General features: G+C 41.1%; 1 protein-coding gene across 1 annotated transcript in view; it reads left to right on the top strand.

The window, feature by feature from the left end:
* tars3 (threonyl-tRNA synthetase 3) overlaps positions 1–11,464 on the top strand; it is a 29,228-nt gene that overhangs the window by 667 nt on the left and 17,097 nt on the right. The window contains exons 2-10 of the mRNA XM_083760092.1: positions 1,605–1,703; positions 2,543–2,730; positions 3,273–3,396; positions 3,924–4,048; positions 4,913–5,030; positions 5,447–5,511; positions 5,644–5,722; positions 8,063–8,209; positions 10,408–10,506. Of these exons, the coding sequence (XP_083616218.1) occupies positions 1,605–1,703; positions 2,543–2,730; positions 3,273–3,396; positions 3,924–4,048; positions 4,913–5,030; positions 5,447–5,511; positions 5,644–5,722; positions 8,063–8,209; positions 10,408–10,506 (1,044 nt within the window). The remainder of the gene's footprint in view (positions 1–1,604; positions 1,704–2,542; positions 2,731–3,272; positions 3,397–3,923; positions 4,049–4,912; positions 5,031–5,446; positions 5,512–5,643; positions 5,723–8,062; positions 8,210–10,407; positions 10,507–11,464) is intronic.

Here is an 11,464-nt window from a genome sequence, read left to right as displayed (position 1 = left end):
TAAAAACAATTGGTTTTGAACTTTTGATAGCATTTTGTGCTTGTGGCTCCCCGGCTATTTATGGTGTCGTCCACAGTTTAACAGTTTTGTATTGAGTTGTGCTTGAAATTTACTGTAATTCTCCAATATGTTAAACACTTCAATCAATCAATTGCATCATGTTCTCTTGGGCTTGGCACCTTTTAATAATAATAGTAGATTAGTTGCAACCGAAGGTATCAGTTAACTATGGAATAGTGCATTTCCCGTCACGTGACAGCAGGGATGGAGCATGTGATCAGGGATGGAGATCCCTGATCATATCATTGATATTATGCCCATATGTGGAGATTCCTGTCATCAATATTGTTCAGCAACTCTACATCTGACCTCAAACCCTTAGATCTCCATATATGGAGCTGACCTGTTCTGACATTCCATATGTTGATCCTATGGAATGGCCCAGTAGCCAGCGAAAACTGTAGTTCTCAACAGTCCTGAAAATTAAGATCTTACTCCCCATGCCAAAGCACCAGTGCTTGCCCAGTAGTCTGCTGTCACCCAGGCGGATATGTTGATCTGACCCCCATTCTAAAGTGCCAGCGCTCACCAAGCAGGCGGATGCGTGCACGTGACCTCGTCCTTTAGGGTGAGGTCGCTTCTCGCCCTCAGGCGTCTTACTGGTAGTATGCATTGTTCATTTTTCCCCTTGGGGATATTCATCTCCACAGTCTGTTACTCTGTTCCAACAGAAAACACATAACCATATAGCACAAAACAACATAGCACACCCATAACGCCAAGACAATACATGACGTCCCCAGAATACACAGAACCATCATATCAGCTAGCCACAAGCAACTCTAACTCTAAGATCCTATTTTTAATTGACAGCACAGTAATCCAAACAGAAATGTCCTATCTGATTGTATTGGGCGGCTGTGGCTCAGGAGGTAGAGCAGGTCGTCCAATGATCCATCAGTCGGTGGTTCAAATCCTGGCTCCTCCTGTCTACATGTCGAAGTGTCCTTGGGCAAGACACTGAACCCTACATTGCCTCCAATGAGTCGGTCGGTGTGAGCTTGCCACCATTGGTGTGTGAATGTGGGAAGTGAGGACGCTGGCGTCGACTGTTCGCCGCTTCACCTCCCAATGTATGAATTAATTAATCATTGTAAGCGCTTTGAGTAGGCACGTAGCAATTCATTATTAGATAGGACTACGTTAAACTGACCAACATTAATTTGCAACTGTGCAGAAAGCTTGAATTATCCTTTATCTGCAAAGTTTGTTTCAAAGAAATCCACCATAGACATATGAACTGAGTGTTGCGTTATTGAAAACAAGTGCTTTCAAACAGTCAGAAAGTAGCTCATAATAATAATAAATACGGTCGATATTTATGAAACAAACACTTTGCAGATAGAGGATAATTCAAGCTTTCCGTACAGCTGCAATGTTGGTGAGTTTAACGTTGTTTATATTGTTTAATACAATCAGAGCAGTGCTAAATGTGTGATAACTTTATTGTTAAATGTTTTGTACTTTAATGAAATGTGATGTGGTGTTGATTATGTTTATCATACAAATTAAATAGATGTACATTATGCATGTGCTCTTAACAGGTGGTGATCCCTAATGCCAGGACAGGTGACAAGCCAGCTGACAAGGGCAAGAAGGAAAAGAATGACAATAAGGGACAGGAAGCCGGAGGTGGAAAAGAAGTGTGTTCAACTACTACGCCATCACATAGGATCCTTCTCTACATCCACCAACTGCTTGCTTGTGTTCATTCATATTAACCAAATAATCCCCATATAATTCCTTGTATGATAAATATTGAAAATAGCAGATGTACAAGCTCTGAGCAGTCGGCATGTTGCTATTTAGCAATTAAAGGCGTGTGGTGTGTGTGTGTGTGTGTGTGTGTGTGTGTGTGTGTGTGTGTGTGTGTGTGTGTGTGTGTGTGTGTGTGTGTGTGTGTGTGTGTGTGTGTGTGTGTGTGTGTGTGTGTGTGTGTGTGTGTGTGTGTGTGTGTGTGTGTGTGTGTGTGTGTGTGTGTGTGTGGTATAATCATGTTAAAGTTGGTAGCTAAAGCTCTGCCGCCTTCTGGCGTCCAAGCTGTTAATAATCAGGAATAATTATAATAATAAACATTACTTACACCACTGTTAATTATGCTTTTGATTAGATTTTGCGTATAAGAAGAGAAAAATATTCTACCCACTCACACAACAGTGTTTATTGACAAGAACAGTAAAGTTACGACCTCAACCTGGGAACCCATCGGCCAAAAAGATTAAGATAAAAATGTTTTCCTTTGAATTTGCCTCTGGGTGCACTGCCCTTTTCCATGGTGCGTCTTTGTTTACAGTACTAACAAACTCTACACATTGTAATAGGAGTTGCCGACAGATTCAGCTTCCTCCTTTCAAACTTTTGTTGAAAAACTCAATTCTTATAAGAAGCTGATTTCACAATTGTAAGTTTTGTGTGTGTGTGTGTGTGTGTGTGTGTGTGTGGAGTACTGTGTATGACTCATTCTAGTGTGTTGTGTCCCCAGGTGAAGCCATTGCCTGGCTACATAGCAGAGCGACTAAGTATGTACGAGGAGCTGAAGAAGGAGAGCGATGCCCTGCAGGCGAGAAGAGCTGCAGGTGGAAAGCCAATCACTATTGAGCTTCCAGACGGTCGCAAGGTGGAGGGACAGGCCTGGGTCAGCACCCCCTACCGGCTAGCCTGTGGTATCAGGTATTGTAGGACACCTGCTGGATATGTTTTTTTTGTCTAATAGATGTTTTGTTGATTGAATACATAGGACCACAATGGAAACAAGTCCCCTTTTAGCCTTAATCTGAATGTCTGACTGTACCACATGCTGTTTATGTTTTACTCGATTATTACATCAATCAATCAAGAATGTCTGATTGTTAGTAACAATTAGATGTTCATTCTATCTAGTCACTCTATAGTGGGCATTACAATTTACAATTTTGGTATTTAGCAGACGCTCTTCATGCAGAGCTACTTAAAGTAAGCAAGGTAAACATACGGTACATCAAATGCATATAGCGGAGGTGCTACAGGCAAAAATCATGCACGTTACGATAAATATATGAAACTTGGCACACAGTTAGAGTATGCCATAAGGAAAATCTTTGGCTGTAGGGCCATCACAGATTTGTCCCGTGGTGACCATGACAGCCATTTTCCAAAATGGTCACCACCTGTACTGTAGCAAATACTCCCACAACAAAAAGCTCTTTCAGACACTAATGTGTTTTGTGGATTAGTCAGGGCCTGGCCGACAACGCAGTGATTTCTCGGGTGAGTGGGGAGCTGTGGGACCTGGACAGACCTTTGGAGAAGGACTGCTCTCTGGAGATTCTCCGCTTTGACAATGAGGATGCCCAGGCGGTGAGTAGGACTGACACAGTGCTTCGGTGAGAAGTGGACAGTGAAAATGTGTTGTGTAGCTTAATAACAATGTTGTGTGTGTGTGCGAGGAATGTGGCGAGGAAATGTGGCCCTCCAACTAAAATCAAGCGTAAATAGCACTCGGTAGTTCACTGAATAAGAGCTCGTACCACATAAAAAGGGCTCTATTATACTAATAGTCCTTGTCTCTATTCACTCTCTGACTAAAATAAAGCATAATGAATAATAATTAATCACAATCACAACAGTCAGTGTTTTTTTCAAAAGATATGGATGTTTTGGATGAATGTTAGAGAACATATTTCAGTGTGCTCAAGCTGAACAAAACCTAAGTGCGAGAATCTGAGTGACCTTTCAATTTATTTATTACAGTTTTCAGTGAAATAATTAATTTCAGCAGTGACGTTTCTGTGTTAAATAACACAATTCCAACTAACTAGGTAATTGCATCCATTTTAACATGAGGAGCATCATCTAATTTGACAGTGTAATTTTTCGTCTTTCAGGTATACTGGCACTCCAGTGCTCACATCCTGGGGGAAGCAATGGAGCGTTACTATGGAGGCTGCTTATGTTATGGACCCCCCATTGAGAATGGCTTCTACTATGACATGTACATGGATGAGCACACGTAAGCAAAGTACAATCACCATAAAGCCTGAGTTATACTTGGTGTCACGCACCGAAAATAGGAGGTCTACAAGCTCACAACCCGACGCTCTGCGACATGTTGTGAGCTTGTAGATCGGCTATTTCTGGTGATGCGCAAAGCCGGCGCACAACTAAGGATAAATCAGGCATAAGCATTTTCTTGACTGCTAAGTGAGATACTAAACACAGGATGGTGAGTGTGTGTCTCATGCAGTGCACTGGTGTGTGCCCATTGATGTTTTAGCAGGGCTGCAGACGAGGAGTGGATTATTAGAAGAACCTGTTGGCCTCATGGTCAGTGCAGAATTCTGGTCCAACTGCAAAACCTGCAGGTCTCATTTATTGAGTTATTTACTGTATTTAATGAGACATCCCAGTTGACATCCCCATTTTCCTTTTCCACAGAATTAATTGATATAATTTAGAAAACATATAGTTTGCAGAATCAGAGTATATTGTCTCTGTCGGGTAGAAACCTCATATGTCCAAAAACTGTCAAAAGTAGCACAGGCTTCACTTGGCACCACATTTCAAGCCTGCAGATCTGCTACTTTTTAGTTTTTTTGGCTTTCGCCTTTATTTTATATTTTTTTATAGAGGGACAGACAGTAGGCTGACAGGAAATGTCAGAGTCGAACCCGAGGCACACTGCTAGACTTGGACTACCGGCCAAGGTGCCTGGACCGCTGAGCCCCACGGCCCATCCTACTTTTTATGTTTTTGTGTGACGCTATAGTCTGATCAAAAAGGGTGTTAATTTACAGGCAAAGAAAAGAAAAAAAGTTAAAATATGGAGACAAGATATTTCTTCGCAACAGCGACAATATGTTATATGTTGTTCTAGGAGTGTGTCCAGCAATGAATTTGGGGACCTGGAGACACTGTGTAAGGCCGTGGTGAAGGACAAACAGGCTTTCGAGAGGCTGGAGGTCAGCAAGGAGACACTTCTGAAGATGTTTAAGGTGAGAAAACCATTCTTGCACAACCTGTCCGGTTCCTGCAATTCTCTGGAAATCTTTGGAATAAAATATGACTTTATTTCCATCTCTTATAATAATAATGAACATTATATAGCACTTTTAAAAAACAAATTTACAAAGTGCTTCACAGACATTGAAACGGAATGAAACAATGGTGCAGATAAAAATATATGCAATGCAATCAATAAATGGGAACAGAAGAGAATGTATAAAGTCTGTGTATTTATCAAAGCATAAAAATAAAATGATGATGTAGTCACAAACTATTTTTTGCCTATGATGCCATTCAAAACGTGTAAGGAATCCAGAACAACAATATATTTTGTATATAATTATTTGCCTATGATGGCATTCCTCTACTCGGAAATGTCTTTTAATGTGAGCCATTTGTCTTTTAGTACAACACATTCAAGTGTCGCATTCTGAATGAGAAAGTCACCACACCCACTACCACTGTCTACAGGTTAGTGAGTCCAATTGAACTGAGGAGTGATATTACTGAGATGGCTTGATTTAATCCAGAGAACACATTATGATTGAATTTTTTCCACACAGTGGAACTGCCATTTCTAATAGATTTTTTCACAATCTACAGGTGCGGACCTTTGATTGACCTGTGCAGGGGACCCCATGTCAGACACACTGGAAAGATTAAAGCCATGAAGATCTACAAGGTGGGTGAATGAGACTGGGTTGTCTTTTTTTTTTTAATACTGTTTTTATTAGGCATTTTTTGTATATGACAACTTATAAGACAATCTTTGACAATAATAATGAGTTATTCAGTTATATAAAATGAAAGATAAAGACAGATAATGTAAATTCCACATACAATACATAATAAAAAATATATATAAATGTGATAAAAACGAAAAAAAAAAAAAAAACAGTTAAACAACGACATATGTGAACAGACAAACAAAACAAAGACCACAGGACAGACACTCTTGCTCTCAAAACTTTCCCAACACGTTGTTGTAAATTAACTGAATTACAGACATTTCTTTTTAAATGAGAATAAATAAAATAAAATAAAATACTCAGTTCCTTTTTTTTTCTTTACTTTTCTTTCCAATTTTCTAATATGTTATCTATTGTGTAGGAGGGGTTAGCGTGCGACTGGGTTGTCTTTTGAACCACTTGTCTACGTTGACAAATTAAACTGCCCAGTGATTATGCTCCGACGTTGACTTGTTTTAACTCATTCTATATAACTGAAGCGTTGATGAGAGCGTTTCCAAAATATTTGTTATGGATGAATTAAAATAACACTTTAATTTCATAGCCACTTTTACTTCCGGTTTCCGGCCTGTGAGTTTTTCCCCTTCAAAATAAGACTACCACTGAAAATATCGTGGCATTGGGTGAATTAAACGATCATTTATTCTGGCATTGAACCTGTCGGGAACGCACTCCAAACAAACAAGACCTTTGTTTAGATTCAGAAAGTTTTTGTATTGTGCTTGAAATGTACTGTAATTCTGCAAACTGTTAATCAATACTTCAATCAATCAATCAGAAGGGCTTGCTGTATCGAAGAAAGAAAGAAAAGAAAGGTGTTTTATATTTATACTGCCCCAGAACTCGGTTCCAAGTCACACCAGTTGGTCAGAAATCTGTGTGACCAGTATCTACTGTTCCTAAGCAACAACAACAAAAAGGACATTTAACAGATGATGTCCAGTATGGAATTAACATGCTATCATCTAGCACGCTGTACTACATGCCTAAGATAATTCCCCCCATCTATACCAATTATTACATGTTTACAAGCAAGTACAACATGTACGTTCAATACAAAATATAATCTAGGACTCAGTATACTAGTGTAGACTATGTGGGCAACATTCAGTGCTATAGTCATTAGCCTCTTTTACATTAAGTAGTACAGACATGGAATTGGAGAGCACTGTTGTTCTGCTGTTAAGCACTCTGCATCCCTATTCTGCGGGGGAACATTTGCCGAAAATAGCAGATCTATTTTCAACAAAGATATTTGGTGTAGAGGGAAAACAAAGAGCTTGCCAAGTACAGTTGAAACCCAGGTCCATTTTACTAAGAGACTAGAGTAGCAGGTTTAAGTGATTAAACAGCACACGTAGTCGCAGAGTCAAATTGACATCCATGTAAAAGGCACAGTTGACTTGGGAAGATGGGTGTGATGCTCTCCTCACCCTCCCTGCCCGGCTTCCCTCCCCCGAACACGGGCCAAATGTGTTCGCACAGATGCCTAACAAAGCCGGAAGCACCATGGTGGATTCGAACCCTCAACCTCTGCGGTGGTGGGCAGGCACTTTACCACCCAAGGAATGTCTCCTTCAGAGTATTTCTGATCACACAAACACATTCATATGTCACTATGATTACAGTCACTGTGATTAGTTACTGTGATTACAGGCTATTTGTACAAGCTTACACAGTTGTCCTGGAGTGTCTGTGAATGTGCTCTGCTTTGTCCAGTGAGCCAACATGCACAATATCAGCTGCTGTGCATATTCCCTCGAATTATAGAGTGAACAGAAGAATATAAAGGCCCTGACACATTGAAAGCGTCAGACATGCATGTCATCAGTCTGTGGTCTTTCAGAGGCAGAGCTCTGCTCTATTTTGGAGCATCAACAATTATGACAGCCAGAGACCAAGTGAAATGGAATGACAATGCGTACCCCTGGTGTCTGTGCGTGTGTGCTTTGTGATGTAGGTGTTTTGGTACCTTTTAGTCAGTGCAACGCACTTTAAAAGCCTGTGAAATATTTCTATGCCTTGAATGACACATGGATGAGAGGACTTCTACCAGTGCCACAGGGAGCAGTGAGGGACATTGCAGATGGTACATGTACAGAGGACTAAATGCAAAAGGCCAGATTATTATGATTATGAAACCAAAAGCCTGACAAACGAGCCTATACAGTAAATAACACAGCCCACACCCCAACTTTGTATATCCCCGGTCCGGACTAAAAACTAAAATGACACTAATGGTTTTGCGGTTTTACCATGTGTGACATCGACAGAACTCCGCTACCTACTGGGAGGGGCGTTCTGACATGGAGACCCTGCAGAGGATCTATGGGATCTCCTTCCCCGACTCTAAGATGCTCAAGGAGTGGGAACGCTTCCAGGAAGAGGCCAAGAACAGAGACCACCGCAAGATCGGAAAAGTGAGTATTATTATTAGTGCACTGGCTTCCAAACGTTTATATAAAAATAGCCGAAAGGTACACCTGTATTTCAATGTGCTGTGAGCTTGTAGATTATACATTTTGATGACTGAACACATGACATCAGAGATAATGTGTACCGATTTGTGTGAGATTTATTCAAAAGTTGTGCCAATTGTTTTTTTTTAAGAAAACGCGGTCAAGTATCACATAAAAAGAGATAATACAATATATTTTAAAAAGTAGCACTATCAATCTGGTTTGTAAAAAATATGTTATTGTGTGTTTTGAGTGTACAGTATGAAGTCTAAACAGTAGGGTTGTCCCGATCGGATCGCGTGATCGGAAAGATCGGATCCGATCTCATGATTTTCAAAAGATCGGAATCGGGGAGAAAAGATCAGATTTTTAATTGTCTAATGTAAATCTCAAAGAAAGATGTATAAGCAATGACATTTTGTAAAAACTGTGTTTATGCTATAGTTGTTTTCCTTCTGGTCCCAGTCAGAGATCATCAAACAAAGACTAGTCACACTCAGAGGTGTGAAAGACACCTATAATGAAAACAAAGGAAATGCAACCCCTGCTATGCATGATGGGATAGGTGTCTGTATCTCTACTTTTAACTTGCCTTCAGTAAAACTGTATTCACTCTAATTAACCAATACATCATTATTTTGCTATGATTCCATGCTTTCATAGAAAGAAAAAAAAACACTGACAGTCATTGTAATAAAAGTATAGTGACATTTTGCCTTTCAATAATTGAAAGGCAACACAACAGACTAGAGTGACATACATTAGGATATTTGCTATTGTGATATCGCATAAGTGTTATATAAAAATATAAAGATTGGATCTGGAAAGATCGGTATCGGTATGTCTCAAACTCAAATGATCGGAATCGGATCGGGAGCAAAAAAACGGGATCGGGACATCCCTACTAAACAGGCTTTTTGTTGGTGATACAAATATCACTTGGAAGACTGTTCCATACTACAATATTGACCTACAGTATAAAATGTAGCTCTCTTCCTGGAATTGGACACTGTACTGCTGTATACCACTTTTATCTTAATACACAGATATAGTGCCTGCAATGTGGCGTCTACGTACATTATATCTCAGGTTTGACACCTGTTGAGGGTGCGAGGCCTCCACTTATCACTCCACTGATGACATGTGATTAATTATTTGACTCTGCTGGTTGCCCAGGCTGAATCTGTTGTCACCATGGGAGAAACAGACGGCAGCTCTGATTCAAATGCTTTCCATCACCCCCCAAACCAAGGCACCGCATTGCCCTCCCTTGGTGAAAGCCCGTAAGGAGGGCCATGTTCTTTTAACCCATTTTGGACTGAGGCCGCTTCTAAAAAGCCTTCTAAATCCTGACCTAAGTTTTCTGAAAAACTTCAAATATTTATATAGCAGCATCAAATATTATTTAACATTTTTGAATACTGTACAGAACCCCAAGAGGGGTTCCCGTCCAGAAGGGTTATAACACCAAAAGGGGTTCTCGCCCCACATGGAACCATGTCATATTAGGCGAAAATAGCAGCTCTACAAGCTCAAGTGTCGTGATAAGTTGTGAGCTTGCCTTGTAGAGCAGCTATTTTCAACTCAGAGATTTAGTGTAGAGTTAAAAAGAAAAGTAAGGAGCCTACTAGTATAGATCCCGGGGGACCCCAGTCAACAAAGTATTGTTTATAGGGTTTACGTGGTTATGGTTCTCTGGCACAGCCCCAAGCCAACAATATTAATTTCTGTTAGATTTCAATTAGTGATTTATGTGTACCTTTTTATTATAACCATAGCAGTGGTTCTCAAAGTGGGGTCCACGGACCACCAGGGTTCTTTAGGGGGTTTCTAAATGGACCACCTAGTGAGGGAAGAAGGCTCAAAGTCATGAGTCACATTTGGACACAACGCTGTTGCGAGGACATGGATTGCATACTAGCTCGTCACGATCCACTTCCCTTTATCATCTTAGAGCTCATTGGACCTTTTGGCCTTACACTCCCAGACGTGTGTGCGTGCGTGCGAAGTACTGCGAACCTTCTGGCCTGTCAGTTCAGCTGGTATTTGTACAGTGAGTATGCATGTTGATTAGGTGGCTCCCCCGCTGTGTGGAGAGGAGTTTGTGGACACTTTGTATCTGTGAAGTCATTAACACGTCCTTCTGTCTCTGTCCACAGGATCAAGAACTGTTCTTCTTCCATGATCTCAGCCCCGGAAGCTGCTTCTTCCTGCCACGGGGAGCCTACATCTACAACACCCTCACGGAGTTCATCAGGGTAGGACTGTTTGACTACACAACTCTTAACGCATGAGTAGGACTCCTTGATTACACAACCCTGCCTTAACACATGAGTTCACAGGGGCAAAGGAAGCGGGGGGACATGTTCCCTCCAATAATAAACAGGGCTACCCCTGCTGGCCCGGGCCACCGGTGTTGGTGGTTCAGGCACCCTAGACTTGAATGGCAGCCTGACAGCGTGTCGCAGGTTTGAATCCCAATCCTGATGACCTTTGCTTCCCATCTCTCTCCCCATTTCCAGACAGTCTACTGTCCTATCAAGAAAGCCATAAAAGCCCCCCAAAAAGGTGTCAACTAGTCATGTATGTGTGCTAATTTGATTGGAAGGTAATGTAATGTAATTGCCGGAAATGTATCCTCCAAACCATGGGTTTTCCAGATGAGGGCATCAACGTATTGAAAGAAACGCTTTCACACTGTCCCCCTTAAGCCCAGACAGGCTATTTCCAACAGACCATATAATAACTAGAGAACTGATGGTCGCTTTGACAACGACATTTTGCCTAAGCACAGAGAAAGCCTCCGTATTAGCAACAACCAAATGAAGATAAATATTATGTCTACTTAGACTGCCATATTTACTTCTGGCTGCATTTACCCACTGCCAGCCTTTTTTCGTATTTGCATACCTTTTAAAGTAGTCACAGAATATTCATGTTCACCACGATCGCATCCCCGACTGTTGATAATCTGATTGTTTTTTTACGTTTGCATGCGTAACAAAAACACTTATGAAACCGACCACCTGTTCAATAATTAGAAGAAATTGAATGGTCGTGGATGACTCTGCTCTGCTGGTCTCGGACAGGCCCTCAGCTCTGAACTCGGTAGACCTGCACCTGACTCGCTGATATATCAAACTGTCGACTCATTACACCTGGGAAAAACCATTCTCTTTGGATCAATAGTAATCTCAGCAAGGCCGACGGCTTCTC

Source organism: Protomyctophum parallelum, assembly GCF_964188405.1.
Source record: "Protomyctophum parallelum genome assembly, chromosome: 2".
Taxonomy (NCBI): Eukaryota; Metazoa; Chordata; class Actinopteri; order Myctophiformes; family Myctophidae; genus Protomyctophum; species Protomyctophum parallelum.
The sequence above is the reverse complement of the archived record's forward strand: the minus strand, read 5'-3'. Positions and strand labels throughout refer to the sequence as shown.